General features: G+C 34.6%; 1 protein-coding gene across 5 annotated transcripts in view; it reads right to left on the bottom strand.

Moving 5' to 3' along the window:
- FAM184A (family with sequence similarity 184 member A) overlaps nucleotides 1–17,621 on the bottom strand; it is a 119,460-nt gene that overhangs the window by 18,441 nt on the left and 83,398 nt on the right. For 4 of the 5 annotated variants that reach the window (XR_003428885.1, XM_027087688.1, XM_027087669.1 and 1 more), the window contains exons 10-11: nucleotides 2,747–2,959; nucleotides 577–730 (exon numbers count right to left, since the gene is read on the bottom strand). Coding sequence is in view for 4 of the 5 variants with exons in the window: in XM_027087688.1 (XP_026943489.1) it covers nucleotides 577–730; nucleotides 2,747–2,959 (367 nt within the window). In the remaining variant the exon portion in view is untranslated. The remainder of the gene's footprint in view (nucleotides 1–576; nucleotides 731–2,746; nucleotides 2,960–17,621) is intronic. The other variant, XM_027087680.1, reaches the window with a different exon arrangement.

Below are 17,621 nucleotides of genomic sequence, written 5' to 3'. Positions count from 1 at the left end.
CTAAAAAACAAACAAAAAATCCTTTAAATACATACTCAGTTTTTCTTCCAAACTCAACTGATCTCCTATAAACACTATAGTGATTTTAATACCTCAAAGATAAAAGTCCATTTAATAAAAATTCTGGAAAATATCCAAACAAAGGGTCAGACCTAGACATGACTTTTCTCATTAAAACAAAATCCTTAAGTGGAAAAAAACCCAATATGATGATCTAGTCTAAAGACATGCGGCTCCATCCTTATCTATTCCTTTCAGTCACTGGATAGTGGGAAGCCTGAATGTTCTGACTCCGTTTAGTCCCTTATTGACAAATGGAAGCACCACTGGGTGTTGCTCACACAGCCAGAGTATGGAGAACGTTGAGAGGACCTCAATTTACTGTTTGTGTTCTATCCATTCTACTCTGCCATACTTGCTCCTTCACCCAGTAACTTCAAATAAAATATGAACAACACTTAGATGTTCATTTTGATGTTTCAAAAATTAAGAATAAAACTTTGTGATTTCTTGTTGAATTTTAAGTTAGAAGGATGTAAAAATAAATATGACAGGATTATAATCTTTTCAAAATACCAAGCATAGCCTTTCCTTCATCTTCTAATTCAAACCGAAGCGTCTGAAGTTCCTGTTCCATTTCTGTCCGGAAGCCCTCCATTGACTCTCTGTGTGCATCTTTTAATGATTGAAGCTCTGCAGAATGTTTCTGTTGTAAATGATTTTCAAGAGCCTAGAATAAGAGAAACATATTCAAATTATTATGCTAGAATATAGGGAAGGAAATGGAAACAAAATAGAAAAATTACTAAAACTCAGTTATTATTCAAGGAAAATAAGTCTTTTTAATTCATTTTCATGAAAATTAGATATAAATGATCATCATTAGAAAATAAATTAGTAGGTTCACTTCAGTAGAATAATCATCATGAAATCAGGTTGAGTCAATATACAGTGTTCGAATTGGGATACAGACCCTTTACCGAAGGCAGTTTTCAAATAAAGCTGTTTTCTGAAGCTGCTAAGGGACATAAACCACCTAAAATGAATGAATACTTCCTCTGTGTGCAGATTTAGACTTAGGAAAGAGGTGGGGGAGGGCAGATCAGAAAAGATCTTCTGATCAGGAAAAGAGAGATGAGGGCTTTTCCTACTCCAACCTTAACAAAATTTTTGTAGCTATTTTCTGTAGTCATTCTTTGCTCCTGCATTTGTGAACAGAAGCAAAAGCTGAGAAGAGGCAGCTGGAAAAGCGAACTAAAGCCCTTCATGTGATTAATTTTAAAAGCCTAGCCAGAGAGAACACACTACACGTGGCCAAGACGAAGAGAAGATATATGGCCACAAGAGAAAAAAAACAGAGCTCAGGGTACTTCAAGTTTAGAGTGAACTGTAGCACTCAGCCAGGAAGGGTTTTCCTTACTATAATCTATAACATGAAAGGTTTCTGAGAAAGATACCACATTCTAACTAGGGCTGTGTTTCTGCAACCACTACTCTAAAATGCTGCTTTTAAAAATTATTTGATTACTTATGTCCTTTCTGAAACGTACAGCGTAAGTTCCTTTGGATACAGGTAAAAATAAAGGACTTCTCGTAGAGACAACATGACTCAGGTAAGCTTGGCTACCTAATGACAGACAATAAAACTGCCAGTTCCGATTTCTTTTGAAAAATGATTACAGTTTTGAAAAGACTGAATGTGTAAAATTAAAGCACTGATGTGAAAGCTTACAAGTTATCACAGTTCACAAATGGAATCCAATGAATAGATTATTTAGTTAATGCGAACAGGTCGAATTTTTAACCAAAGGAACTTCCTTGATTTTCTGGACAAGATCAATAGGCTACAACTTATTGTACAGGCAAATGAGTTGTTTTTAAAAGAATATGACTTTTTTGTTTTAACAATCTTTAAATAACATACCATTTCTTAAAATAGTATCTATACCCAAATAATAACTGTAATAACTATACATGGTGAAAATTAGTTAGTAACACTTTTTCTATCAAATCTTTATCTTTATCCATAAGGTCTCTAGAAGAAACTGAAAAATACAGTGTTAAGAAGTGAACTAAACCAAAATTAATCACACTAAGGCTATGTCAAACTAACATTTTAACACAGAACTAAATAATGGATATGGGGCAATTCTGGCATATAATTAAACAAATAATGTATCTTTTTAAGTATTTTTTTAGTGATTTATTTGTATCACTACTTTTCATATAGCTGTTAGGGCTGTATATAGGGAACTATACTATTTTAAAATGTCTCCCATTTCGATTCATTGTGACTTCTGTACATAAGAAAAAGTATGAGGGACAAAAATGTGAGATTAAAAAATATAAATTCCTTGGGTACATGTGTCTTTTGTAGATCCAGACTTAAAGAGAAAAATTAAAAATTTGATGAAAGACTATTGTAAGTTCAAGATAGTATTAAGTGATTACAGTGGTTACAACTAAATTTATTTCATCACTGCTAACATATGACAAGCCAGACGGTATATTAGTTTCATCATGAACTTGGCAATATCATGGGAAACAGAAATAAAATTTGTCTGCTATAGGGTATAATTAGTGTCTGTGTTTAATTACTGTGACCCCCTACAAGAAGTCATAGCCTAGAAAACACAAATAAAGCAATATATAATTTTTTGGAGCAAAAAATGAACTCTTTAAAATTAGAAGGCTAACAATTATTAGGCTGTTGATTACATTTGAACTTATGTCACTTTAAACTTACTCTTTGTTCCTTTTCCTTTTCTTCTTCCATAGTTTGAAATGCAAGGACATGTGCTTCTTGTAAAGATTTATGTCTTTGTTGATGCTGTTCCTCTAATTCTTCAAGCTCTTGTGTAAGTCGTTGTCGTTCTTGTGTAAACTGGACTTGCAGTTGCTGCAAAGAGGTCTGAGACTGGGAAAGCTGCATCTCCAGATTGTGTTTCAGCAAGGAAATCTATGCCCCAGAATGGTACACAAAGAAGAATAAATACAAGGCATGTTGCACATATTGCCTATCTAAGGAAAAAAACATTTCAAAGATACTAACAAAAGCAAAATAATTGCCTTAACAAAATGTCCACTTAAAATGTTTTATAATATATCACAGATAACTAATCTTTTGGTATTACCACTTTTATTGTTTTCAGTGATTATCCTAAAAATAGACTGTTTTAGTGGTATTAAGCTTGTAGACTCTCTAAAGAACACTGCAGCCCACATTTTAAAAATACAACAAATACCTGTGCTGCACTGCAACAAAAATTCATGATGTGAAATAAAAACAAAGATAGCTAACGTATTTACTAGGTTATGGTCACTTTACGGAATCACACTATCTAGTATGAGAAGTTAAACTGCTTATTTTTGAGGCAGCAAAGTTGAGTAGTTAGGACTGTGGGCTCTGAGTTAAAATTGTAGCTCTGCCACTTGTCACTGTCAATACCTCACCAGGCTGTGTCAGAGGGGAGAGTGTTACTACACACAGTTCACTCAGAATGGCCCCTGCAACGTAGTAAGTGCTCAATGAAAGCTAGCTAAGATTATTTGAGGATTAAAAAACTACTCTTTAAAAGATTTATTAGTTTATAATTTAGAATTCTTATATTAAAAAAGGTTTTTATTTTTGAATTTTGATTTAATTCAAAGGATTTCAAACTTTCAAGCTTTTTAAAAATCACAAACTCCTCACAATCCTCCAGTTACAGCCTTCTAATAATGACAGGTGCTTTTCATTCACTATGGAAAACTGATTTGTCCCTCCTTTTGAAAACAGACAAATCACCCTTAATATGTCCACATTGCTTCTATGTGTTTTAAAATACTTAAATTTAAGTCCATTTTAAAGACTAAAAGCACAAAATACATGCATCTGTATGTGTGTGTGTGTGTGTTCATTTACACATTTGTTGAAACCAAATTTTTATTTATTTCTCTTCTAATATACAGGAAACTATAAACTTGAAACTAGATAACTCAATCATATTCTAGATGTCTGAGGCTAAGGGGAACTTAAGGGAACCAGATAAAATGGTGTCAAATGTGTTCCATTAAATAACTTAAGATACTGTGTTTATACACAAGTAAAACCGTTTCTGTGGCCAAGAAAGCTAATGGAAAGAGAGAACTTTAAAGTGAGTTTTTGTAAATGAGAAAAGACTTTCTTTCAATTGATGGAAGGCAGATATAGTCTGCCTCACATGTCTCACCAAGGAAGGTACCTGGGAAAGAAAGAGAAAGGGTGGAGAATCACCAGAGATGCAAAATAAGAAAGAAAAGAAAGAAGGAACTGGAAGACAGGAGAGGTCAGAGGTCAGCGGCTGGAAACAGTTACAGACTGTAGTGAGCTTAGGGTGGATAACAGCTGTCTGGAAGGGTTTTGAGCAAAGTTATACATCAGGGTTAGTTGTAAAGGTTAGCACGTGCCTTTGTGTAAAGGGTCAAGCACCGGTGAGAAATGATACAACTGACATATGTTCAATCTGTTTTGGGTTTTTTTTTGTTTTTTTTTGCGGTATGTGGGCCTCTCACTGTTGTGGCCTCTCCCATTGCGGAGCACAGGCTCCGGATGCGCAGGCTCAGCGGCCATGGCTCACGGGCCCAGCCGCTCCGCGGCATGTGGCATCTTCCCGGACCGGGGCACGAACCTGTGTCCCCTGCATCGGCAGGCGGACTCTCAACCACTGCGCCACCAGGGAAGCCCTGTTCAGTCTGTTTTAACGTATTTCCAAAGAAGTAAGTTTACCTATTGAAAGTTATATGAATTCTACTTATTAATTTCTACATACTAAGATTTCAGAGGTTATTACATATGTTTGGAGTCACAGTGAACTGCAACACTCTGACCCCAGGCAATGCAACTCCCTACACCTCTAAATGGCAGTGGCACTCATGATTTACAGCCCAAATAAACCCTGCAAGTGTGAAAACTGCAGGAGAAAGCAACAGCTAAGCCTTATTTGTGGAGAAGGAGGACCAAAACAAATTATACTATGTGATTTCTTACCATTTTATGCAAAGAAAATCAGGCTGAAATGAATATTAAACACAATCCAGAAAGAAAAATCATAAAAGGGTAAAAGACAATAAAAATGTTTGTGAACCCTGATGTGTAAAGTGACAGAGCCATTTTCTTCCCAGCTAGTTGGTTCTTGAAATAGAGAAGGCACCTAGCCACTCTCTTCCCAAGCTCAACCCTAGTCCCAGACCCAGCACAGGGACCCACATGACTACCTTGTCTCTGGTGACAACTTGTTAGAACACATATGAGAACATTAGGAAAAGACTACTGTTACATGTAGAATAATGACTCATATTGTCAAAGCTATTATCTGGCCACTGGCCACGTGAGGACTAATCTACCCAGTGAATGAACTGCTCACCACGCCATCTGGCCTGGTACACATCTGTCTCCACTCAAAGAAAACGGGCATGATTTTCTGATGTGTACACAGGCACTATATGGGCTAGCAGTGGTCCTGGATTCTGTCCTCCAATGAAGTGTGCACTCAGGTTAATAAGAAGCCAATCAGTTACAGCAGTGTAGCTTACTTTCTGAAATACCTACTTCAAAAGTTCACTGTGTCAAAAAGAGCTCCCACATGTTAATTTGACTATAATTTGACTCACACTTGAACCATTTAAGGATGAAATTTATCAAGAATTATAACATATTATGAAGTACCACAGTAATATTACAGTTATACATTTAAAATCTAAGCACACTTTCCAACCTCTCAAGCTTAAATAAAATACACTTAAATATTTTATATCATAATATACTTTACCTTGAAAGAACTCCAAAGTAATATTTTTCATTTTAGGATATATGATTAATCTTTATTATCTATACTCAAGAAAACATAAAGTATATGCAAAAAGACATTATCATGCAATTTAGTGTTCAAGTGTACTTAGTTTATATATTTTTATATTCTTAATTTTGAAAGCACACCAAAATAATATTAAGGCTATCTAAAAATCTTTGGATGCATGCTCAAGACAGTAACATGAATTATAAGCAGGAAGCCTTTATCATGCAATGCAGCATCAAAACTTACTTATTTTGTTCTTTTTACAAATTAATAAATTAGTAGATTGCATCCTATTGTCAGCCTTTATTCAGCATGAAAATTACATGGCACTTTAAAGACAGAAATGAGCAAAGCAATGTAAAATGAACTAATGTTTTATAGCTATAACTTAAAACAGCAGAGTTTAGTCTACTTTACGGAAATACAAATAATATAAAATTTCATTAATTCAAAATAAAAGAGAACGATAGATTTTGCATTAAATACTTTTGGTAACCTTGATCAATACTTTTATTACAGTATTATAGAAAGGCACATGTTGAATAAATGAGAAGAAGTAGTTACTTCAAATTGTATTTTCAAATTATGAAGCATATGGTACTAGTTTCTACACATTTGTTATAATTTTAAATCTTAAGGCTTTTTATTTTGCTGATCTTAAATAAACCAAAGAGAATATTTATTTCAGTAAAAACTTTAATCCTAATTAAAAAATTCTAACCACAGCAGTTTAGATATGAATTATATAATATATTCTACTGATCAAGGAGGTACCAGATACTTTCAAACAATTTTAAAAGCCAAACTTTGCTGATAGTGATTGCTACCTTCTGATCTCTACTATTTAAAATACTATCTTTTTGAAAATAAAGTGTTGTAAAAATTTCAAAAAGACAAAACTAAAAACATATGCATACATTTTTCTGAAGAAGGGAAAGCTTTACCTACTTCCTACAAGGCAGTTTCACAAAGATTCTGTACCTCTACAACGGTGCCTGCAGAAATCCCTCAAAATAGAAACTGAAACATCAAATCTGAGGTACTGGATATGATAGGATGTCAACATGAGATATGTCATTAATTATGTACATCCTACGTTTCTGATGCACTGTTGGGTTTTTTTTCCCCCCTTTAAAAAAAATCACTCTTATTACAGAAATGAAAGAATACAGAAAGTATACAAATAGTTTATCCTCGAAACAAAGCATTTCTTGAGATAGTAAATGTAATCTGTGGTTCTCAAACCTGGCTGTATATCAGAATTATCTCTGTAGATGTTAATAAATGTACTTGCCCAGGCCCTGATCCCTGGATATTCTGATTAAATAGGTCTGGAATTGAGCCCAGGCTACCTAATATATTTTTATTCCTAACTAACAAAGTAATAAGTGTTCATTGTGAAAAATAATTTTTTTAAATAAAGTAGTTTATAAAATGAAAGTGAAAGTCTCCTTCCTTCCCTTTTCCTTGCCAAATTCCAATCCCTAAGGGTAACCAGTTTTACCACTTTGTTATCTCCCCAGACTCTTACGACTTATTTCTCTTTTGATATAATTTCCTGTTTTGCTTTTTTTTTTTTTTTTACATTTTGTTTAAAAGGGTGGATGCTTTCCACCATGTAGAGAGTACAGCTGCCATGACATGACAAAATATATGTCTTACACACAAAAGTTACTTGGGGTCCCCAGGGCACACCTCAAGAGACCAGTGCTTAATGTCCAAGGTAGCTGGAACAGAGACCCATGGGGCTGCTGATTGGGACAGACATTCCCTATGTCTTACACAGAGAAAGAAACACTACTTCATTTGTGAAACCATGAGGGAGGGTGTCCAGACCTGCAGGTGTTGCTATGTGATGGAGTGGCTTTTCAAACACTCAAGTCTATGTAGCTCCCTTCAAGATGCGTATACTCATGGATTTACTCAATGACGGTCAATGATTTCTCCATTAGGGAGGCCAACAAGTTTGGTTTTAGAGGTTTGTTTTTCCTTGCACGGTGACACTTCTAGGGTACATAACCCATGACATGTAGGCATGCCCCATTCTTTTCAATGACTACATATAATGCGAATGGCAGGCACTGTTTCTTGCCTCCCCAAGTGCCCATCTCCCCCTTTTCCTTTCTTCCCAGTTAGCTGAACTCTTGAGTTTGTTCACAGACTAAATGGAAATCCCTATCTTCAAGGTGGTACGCCCCTCTCCCAGCACCAAGGAGTGAATTGTGACTGGGATAAGAAAGTCACGGTAATCTAACTCTAAGGTCATATCACTCTGTTTTAGTTAATAAGCTCAAAGAAAGTATGTGGGGAACTTGGGGGGGGGGGAGGGAAAAGACTTTATTTCCTGATAAAAGTAAAAAATGCTTAAGGAGAGTCTCTTGCATTCGCACAGTTGTTCAAGAACATGACAGCTGGAGCTGTAGCAGCCATGTTGCAACTATGACATGACAAACTTGAGGTCCAAAAGTTAACACACTGAGCATGGCAAAGCAGAAGTACAGAAAGTACCTGAGCACTTAATTATCTTGACAGCTTGAGCCACTGTCACCTGGGTATTCTGCTGCTTATAGCCAAATGTATCCTAATAGACATCATTCCAAAGTATAAATACACTATAATTACTTTAATTCTTACTGATGGAAATTCAGATCATCTCATCTGGTTTTGCTATTATAAACACTGCACCAACCCCCCCCCCAAAAAAGCACAAATGGTCTAAATGCACACACATATGAGTCTATCAGAAAGCTGTACATAACTCTCTTTTAGTTTCATAGATGACTTTAACGCACAGTCACAGTCAAGAACCACTGCCCCAGAATTCATAAAATGAAAGACTCTGGCTGGTTCTTTAATGATAATCTTAAAGCAATGTCTAGAGAAGTCATTGCTTTAAGAAGCCCTGGCCTTTTACTTGTCCTCTGCTCTCCCTTCATTTTATGAGATCAAGGAGGAAAACAAAATATTTTCCTCAAGTAGTATTACCTATGGTTTTTTCTTCCTGTAGTTTTGATCAATTTATCAAGATATTGGCGAACTGTTTATCTTGTGCTTCTGTGTGTTTTTGAAGAAGGCTGTTCCATAAATCATGATTTTTCAATAATGATTTGCTTTTTAGGGTAGAGGTTTTGTGTGAGAGGGTTCATTCATTTTTGTGAAAACAAGAAAATTTATAAGAAAAAGCAATTTGAAAAATAGGATGTGTAAATATAATTTCGCTTTTCAGTAAGTTATAGGTATGGAGTTGTGTTGAGCCAGAACACTTACTAATTTTGACAAGAAAGGCCAACACAAATTACTAGAAAGTCTAAACCACGTGATATTAATATTCAGTGCAAAGTAGTTGAATTTGAAACAAAAAAAAAAAAAAAAAATATTCAGTGCAATACTTTCAAATATATGAAGCAACATTAAAAACTGCTACTATAGGCTTAGTAGAGGACAGTAAGGCTAATTTACTACGTCAACAACTTACATAAATGCTCATGTAAAATGTTTGAAGGTGTCTGAATATTTTAATTCTTTCTATGCTTTTTCCTTTTTTAACCTCTAATTTGCTATTTTTGGAGAGTCTAGCTAAGAAAAGTAAACTTAAGCTTCTGGAATTATGACCATCCTGAAAAATTCTGAATTGTTCATAATTTTTTTGGTATTTTCTACGACCTATAAACTGAGTTGATTAAGAACCACAGTAATGCCTAATTAATGTCCTCAAGCTATTTCTGGAATATGTTTCTAATCATCCTCTCATTCTTAGTTGAAAAAAATTATAAAGCTTTTATAAAGAACAGAGGAATCAACAATCACTTGTTTTTTTAGAACAAGACAGCATATAGTAGGAAACTTCTTCCATGGAAGGCTGGCTGAGGACGGTGTGTGGAGCGGGTGGGTAGATCTCACCCTGCTGAATGACACTGACAAGGTCACATCTTGTTTGGTTGATGACTGAGTGATGAGTTCATCCTCAATGACTACGATGTTACAAAAGAGAATTAATGAATGGGGATGTCAGTGTGTTACAAACCCCTTTTACTTATTTTGTAGGAGATAAGTCAATGCATTCTCATTTCAATTACTAATAGATTCAACTTCAGTAAGGTGGTTTTTATTTTAATGAACACCTTTTCATTTATAACTATTTAGGAAGAAGTGACTATGTCGTTGCAGGTATTCTGAAGTACAATTCAACTAATTTTTGACAATACTCATATCTCATTTGGGTTTGTATTTCTATCCCAATTAGCACATATGTCAAAAAGTCTGGATTAATATAGCAATCATGCCCAGATTCTTACTATGTTCTATGTGACTGTTTAAAAAAATTTCTAAATGTAGCCTTATTTCACCAACATTGAGATAAATATCTTTATTGCTTACTTTAAAATATATTAAAGAAGCTGGCTTTAAATGTATTCATGTATTTCTAATTTTTACATAGACAGTAAAGTTGAATCTAAAGAGTAGATAAAATTTTTCTGGCATAGTAGAAAGAAATTAGAAAGGTATGAGAACATAAGTTTTGAAGTTATCAAAATTTCACAGGCTATCTCTAGACTCAAGACCTGGTTCCTCTAGGTCAGGAATTGGCACATTACAGTCTGTTTTTGTAGATTAACGGATTCATTCACATATTGCCTGTGGCTGCTTTCACACAGTAGCAGAATCCCGTAGCTGCCACAGAAACTGCATGACCCACAGAGCCAGAAATATTTACCGTCTGGCCCTTGGCAGAAGATGCTGGCTGACCTCTGCCCTAGGATATCAAGAAAAATATTCAAAGATGCTTACTTAGCTCTCTGTTAACTTATTTTAAAAAAACAAGTTGGGTATGGGTTTGATGTGAAAATAAATCTCATTTTCTCTCTTCACGTGTAAAGAAAAAAAATTTTAATGTGTTTAAATGGAATATAACTTTGAAGCTTAATTTCTGCATATTTTAGTGTACATAAGTAGAATAGCTTTGCCAATTCTTAGGAAAGGGATTTACTCCATTTGCTTTAAATCTTTTAGTAATTTTAACATTAAAATGTAAAATATGTTCTAAATCTATGAACCTGCACACCTATCTAACACTCTAAGAAGTCAATTGATGCTACTTTTTCAAAAAATAAACTAGTTTAACAAAAGAAGAAATACATTTATTTCCATTTTTATGAGAGGCAACAACTTAATAGTTTTTCAAAAATATTACTATATCTTTCAAAGTAAACATTAAAATAATGAAGTTTACGTGTGAGAGGTAAAATCTTGCTTGGCTTTAAAATAAAATACATGCTTATCAATACAATGTGGTACATGTATGCACATACACAGATGCATGCCTGAAAGTTAGAAGCTTTTGTTACCCATATACAAAACATATCTTACTGAATGCCAAAAAGTGTATTTTTTAAAATCATAAGTTAAAGCTTTAAAGCGGTGATGATGTTTATGCAAAACCAAAAGTGCAACATGCCCTTATGTACAAATTGTAAGTGCCGCTCACTTACATTGTTGATAGATTTATGCAAAGCTTCACCCAGAGAGTGCCTCTATGAAAAAGATCACAGGAATAAAGGGAAACATTCAGAAATCAACTAAGTGAAAGAAAGAAGAATAAAAAGGGAGAGTAACATACAGAACATTAATTACAATATGCTCAAGAAAAAAATAAGTTGAAAACAGTTCTGAAAAAGAAATCAGACAAAAAGAAATTTACAGCATAGAGTCTAAATTATTTATAGTCCCTTAGAACAGTGTCTGATGCTTGTGGGCTGGCAGACTTACCTATGCAAGAGACCAAAGGCTAGTACAAGTAAACCAGAGGTCAGTTTAAAAGATAATGGTTACTGAAGCACCTAGAAGGAATATTACTGTTCTAAATGCCTCCCAGAAGTCTGCAATATAATGCTTCAAAGCATTCCACTCAGCATTGGGGTAGGTTTTAGAAGGATTTCTCTTATGAGAAATGAGCAGATGAGAACTGAAACACTAATTTGATTGACTACATAATTTGGGGGCCAGAAACAAATATGGATAATCATTGAAAATGTAAAGATTTGATAATAATCAGGTTTTATACTCAGGGGAAAGGAAGAAGAGATGCCTTCATATCTTTTCAACCCTATTCTCTAGGATATATTTGGTAAAATTATGTATGATCTAGGTTCATTTTTAAGAAGTTCACTGGAATTCTGAGTGACAAACCATTGGAAAAACACACACTCTCCCTCCCCCAAATGTGGGGAAAATGTGATTTCATTTTCAATTGCCTCACTTTTGTGCCTTCCAAGGATACAAAATAGTATTTTAAATTTATATTATTAATATAACTAGAAAAGTTCCTATAAAATGGTTTTTACTTTGGACACTAATCAAATTTTCAGACAAAACATAATTTTCTTTTTTTCCTCATAATGTGAATATCCCTTGGTGTCATAAACTAAAGCCAGCTTTTATCTGGTGAACAATTTTTTACCAATAAATTAAGACTAATACAAAATACAGTTTAGGATATAGTTCACAGAGCTGAAAAAATAAGTTGAGAAAAATGATTAACTTTCTATTTGATTACACCATAACTTCTTAAACGCTCATACTTTTAAATAAATTAGTTTATTTTATTTTTTTTCTTTATGCTTTCTCATACTCATAATATGCTTTATATACTAATGAGACACAACTTCTCCAGACTTCACAAAACTTATGAAAATCTGAGGGATTTTTAGTTGTAGTTTTTTTTTTTTTACCTCTTTGTATTTCTCTGAATTGATGTTCTGGCATTAGAAGTTAACGTAAAATGTATGCCATTTACTTATGAAGTAGATTTTTTCACTCTTTAAGGTATCATCAGACAAAAATATATATGTTATTTAGGATTCCTGAACTAACTGATAAATTAGACCAATATGAAAGATCAGAGGTTCTTCTGTAGGAATTCTAGATTTTAGATTTTATTTGAGAGTATATTTGAACATTTGGAATCTAAACTCATATGGTCACTAACTCTGTCAACATACTGTTGGCAGGCCATGGAAATATCTAAACCAAAGGCATGGTCGCTAAGCTGTGCCCTGGGGTGACTTACACCATAGACCTGGCAACAGCAATTAGAAAAGGCACAACAGTGGTGCTGGGTCACAGTACCCTTATTGATGAGTACATAAACGAAGTAAGATTTATTCTTTTGTTTAAAAATTTTTTATTAGAGTACTATTATATTCCAGGAAGTACAGAGTGATATAGAGAACTGAATAAGATAGTAAAACAAACATACACAAAAAATAAGAAAAAGTTCATGGTAAATATTATGACAAAAAAAGGTTGATGCGACAGGAAACGACTAGAGGTGATACTGGGTTGATGGTAAGAAAAGATCTTTTGAAAAACGTGACATTTAAAATGGCATGATCCGATTTACATCATAAAAGATTACTTCAAGTTTGTGGAAAAAAGTGAAATTGGGGAGGCTAGATAGAAGGCTGTTATATGGTGTCTTGGACTAGTGTTTTCTAAGGCAGGTGGAAGCAGGTGGCGCTGGGAGGTGGAATAAACAGGATTGACATTTACATGAGATAAAGGAAAGAGGGAAAGCAAGGATGATTCCTCATCCTTTGAGCAAAAAGCAGTGCCAAGAAGCAAAGATGATGGGATGGAGATTGAGAATCAATGCTTTTGAGTCAGACATGCTAAGCCTGAGATGCCTATTAGACAACCAAGTGACTGAATTTAGGTGAAGACATCAAGGCTGGAGATTTAACTTTGGAAGTCACTGACATACAGATGGTGTTTAAACCACAAAACTGGATGAGATCCCCCAAGTAAATGTTTGCTTGAAAGAATATCGGATGTACTAAAAATCTGTATGCAAAAATATTATTTGGCAATATTCTATATAAGCAAGATCCGTGCTAATAAAAATCAATGCCCTATATAATAGTCAATTTGTTTTAAAGCATCTTAAGCTACTTGTTAGTTTTTGAGATGAGTGAAAAGGGCCTCAAGAGGTCCTCTTCAGCTCACTGAGAGCACTTGGATACTTCAGCATAGAAGGCTTACTAATGTGTTTCAGCATTTCTAGTCTTGAAGGACGAATATAATAAGACTTTCAGCTAAGTGAGGAAGAAAACTGAAAATAACTAAAAATTGCTGCACTTAATTAGAAATTTACAGCTTTGTACCTAAGAAACTATGCTCTTAGGAGTAATCTCATTGTTTTAAACCTCAGTTTATTCATTTAGAAAATAGCACAAGGATTTTTACATGTTTGTAGTTTGCAAACATATTGGTATATAACTATTGAAATCCACTGAATTACAAGCTTTTAGAGGACCCTGCCTTGTTCATATTTTGTATCCAAAATGCCAGACTTGGTACCTGGCAAAGAGTAAGTGGTCAATAAATGTTTACTAAAAAACTAAATGAATGACATGGACTTTTATTATTGAGTTAGTTCTTACTACTCTCTACCTTTTCCCCTTCCCCACAGTAACATAAGCAGTAATGAGAAACTTCTAGATAACGAAAAAGAAATTATTTAGAAAAAATATGTATATCTTGCATAAATCCTGTTGACAAAAGCCAACAGAATGTAAGACTTAGAAATGTAGCCCTTTAGAGAAATGAACTAATGAGTATAGTAAATATTTGTTGAGAAAATATTAGTCTGATCAGACTGCCAAGAGGGAAGCAACATACACTGAATGGCACCTATCTTGCCCTGCTCTATTTTGTTCTCCATACTGCAGTCACAGTTTTGAAATTTCAATATTTGAATGCGTCACGCTCCTGATTAAAACCTTTCAGTAGCTCCTCACTGCCCTTTAAAGTCTCAACAAGGCAAACAAGATCCGGCCCTGCCTACCTCTACCCCCTTCCTAGCTCTCTATTCCCCAAAACAAAGGTATTTGGGGGCAGGCTGAGGGCCTCTGCACGTACTTCCCCCTCTCCCCAGATTGCTGTTCTCCTTCCCCTCTTGGCCTGACTATTGCTTCTCTTTCAGGTCTCAGGTAAAGGATCCCCCACTCAGAGAAGGCTTCCCCAAGTTCCTAGACTATGGTAGGTCCTCATGGTACATACACTTGTGTCCCATGGTTGTAATGAATTAATGTGTCACACTGTTATTTCTATTTGCCTTCTTTTCTAGATTATAAGCAGTGAGAAGGCAGAGATCATTACAACCCCATCACTGGTCTGACACAGTGCATGGCATATCAGAAGCACTGAATTTTTGACATATGTCAAAATGTCATCAAATGCCAATATATAGAATAAAATTTTCATTACTAACAAAAGAAATGTCACTTGTTAAATTTCTAAATTCCTTGAAGCAATATCTACACTAATTTTATGTTGCAATTCAAGTAAAATATGTTAGATCTTAATAAAATGTTCCAAAATTAAATATTTAATATACAATACTGTAATTTCTTAAATTATGTAAAGCTTTTTCTAATATTAATTTCAAATATACTAATATCTAGAGAAAAGCAACCAATAAACCTAAGATTAGAAGTAGGAATCACAACTTTAATAATTCTCCTGAGGCAAAAAATAGAAGAAAAAGTCATGAACAACTGTTTAATGTTTTAACTAAATTAGTAATAACTGGCTTTTAAATGAAATTAAGGTAGAGAAAAGCTAATATGTTAGGTAATCTTAACACTTCTCAGAGACTACGTCTTTAAATAACTTTATAATCATACATCCATTAAACGCCTTCATATCCAAAATATTTTAATTCTTTTTAGTATCTTGCCATAGGAAATAGAGATAGATTACATTGATTTATTACTACAATGCCACCTAGAAGTTCTTAAGTATTTCTCAGGTGTGTTCTGGGCCCTAGTACCCCGAAGGCACAAACTGTTCTGCATTTCATCACAGTCCTACTATAGTATTTTGCAGAACAGATACACACACACACACACACACACACACACACACACACACACACACACACACTCAGTACACATTAAAACTACCCAGTATTTTAACATCTCTTTTAAAGTTAGGTATAGATATCATAGTTTCATCTCTTCACTCTCTTCTCCTAAAGATGTCAATATAAAAACTGGATAGACTTAAATTTGCAAAAGGGAGTTTTGGGCAGGGAAAAGAAAATTAAATATTTTTAGATTTGCAAATTAATTCAGAAAGCAATTTAGTACTATTTATTTTAGAAGAAAAAAAGCAGAAAAATAACATAGGTCTGATAAAAGAGGATATAACATAGTTGAAGTAAGAATGTCATTAATTTTTTTGACTGAAGAAAAATTTTAAACTTCCATATTTACTAAGGAAAACATTGCAAATTAACTTTGAATCCAGGAACTGAAGTAGGAAGAATGACGTATAATAGATGTTGGTTGGTTTTTGGTAGACCTTAATTCCATTCCACATTTTCTGAGAAAGCAAAACTGAGCCATGCCTGCTATTCCCACTCTCTGTTCTAGCTGGCTTTTCTCTTTTCTCCATGGTATTTCCCTTCGTCTTCCTGCTTCTTCTTCCTTTGACTTCCCTCTTCCTTACCCAAGTTCTCTCTTTTCCCAGGGTTCAGGCTGGATCTCTGATGCTTCTTTTACATAGTTCCTGCCCTCCTAATTTCTTGGGAGAGGATTCTGAACCTTCAGGGTCAGCGTCACTGATCTCCTGGCACTGCTTAGGGCTTCTGTCAAGGTCATGGTTCGAATTAGCTGAGAAGAGATGATTATTCCAAGTCCTTTTCTATTCCTTCTACCTCAGAATCTGCTTGCAGCTCTTCTTCCATTAAAAGATAGTACTGTTACTCATTTAAAATGGGCATAAAACTGATGAAAATATAATCTTTTTTCAATAGACAGAAATATGATTTCTAAAGAGAGAGAATTCCTTTCTTTCTAACATAAAACTTCTTAAAGAGTTAAGAGAGCCAGCAGAATGAGTCCTGAGCTTATAGTGCCAAATTTACTCAAAATTTTGCGTTCTAAATAGTCTAGTCCAGTGCTAATAGAATTATAATTCAGAGCCACATATGTAATCTTAACTTTTTAGTAGCCATATTAAAAAGAAAGTAAAATTATTTTTAGGCATATATGTAACCCAATATACCCCAAACACCAGCATCTCAACATGAAATTATACAAAAAGTACTAGTGAGACATTCCATATTCTCTTTTTATACTAAAATTTTGAAACCCAGTATAAATTTTACACTGACATCTGAAATTGGATGAAGTTCATTTCAAGTGCTGCACAGTCATAGGTGGCCTGTCACTACCATTTTAGACAGCACTAGTCTAGAAACCAGAAAGCGGTCTGCAACAGCCTTAAGAAACTGGCTTTTCAGTCACTCTTGATCAAGAGCATTGATTTTAATGCTCTGTTTCTTATTCATGTCATTGTTCTTTCCTACTGAGTGTGACAAATGCCAAAATACCCTGGGATTGTAGAATCAATGCGTCTAAAACCACACTCACCACCTCAGCCCCCTTCAGTGAAGTGGTTTGTCGTGACCTCCCTGTCTCAGACGATGGTCTTCTTTTCGTTATCCTGGTTTCAAATCCTGGGTCAGTTTTAACATTTCCTTCTCCTTTACCAAAGTATTCCATCAAATTACATGATTTGTTCCTTTACAGTTTCTCTGGTAATTCTCAGTGAAATAAACTTAACTCAGGTGCTATTTGGGTAGAATTATTTGTACTTCATATATGTGACAACTTCCTCTTTGGATGCCGTGCCTCAATTTTTCCTTATTCAGCAACTACTGAGGGCTTACTACATGCCAGGCACAGTTTAAACTGCCAGGGATGCAGCAGTGAACAGTACAGATAAAGATCCAGCTCTCAT

Source organism: Aethalodelphis obliquidens, unplaced genomic scaffold, assembly GCF_003676395.1.
Source record: "Aethalodelphis obliquidens isolate GAN/ISIS:26980383/991018 unplaced genomic scaffold, ASM367639v1 scaffold3, whole genome shotgun sequence".
Lineage (NCBI taxonomy): Eukaryota > Metazoa > Chordata > Mammalia > Artiodactyla > Delphinidae > Aethalodelphis > Aethalodelphis obliquidens.
The sequence above is the reverse complement of the archived record's forward strand: the minus strand, read 5'-3'. Positions and strand labels throughout refer to the sequence as shown.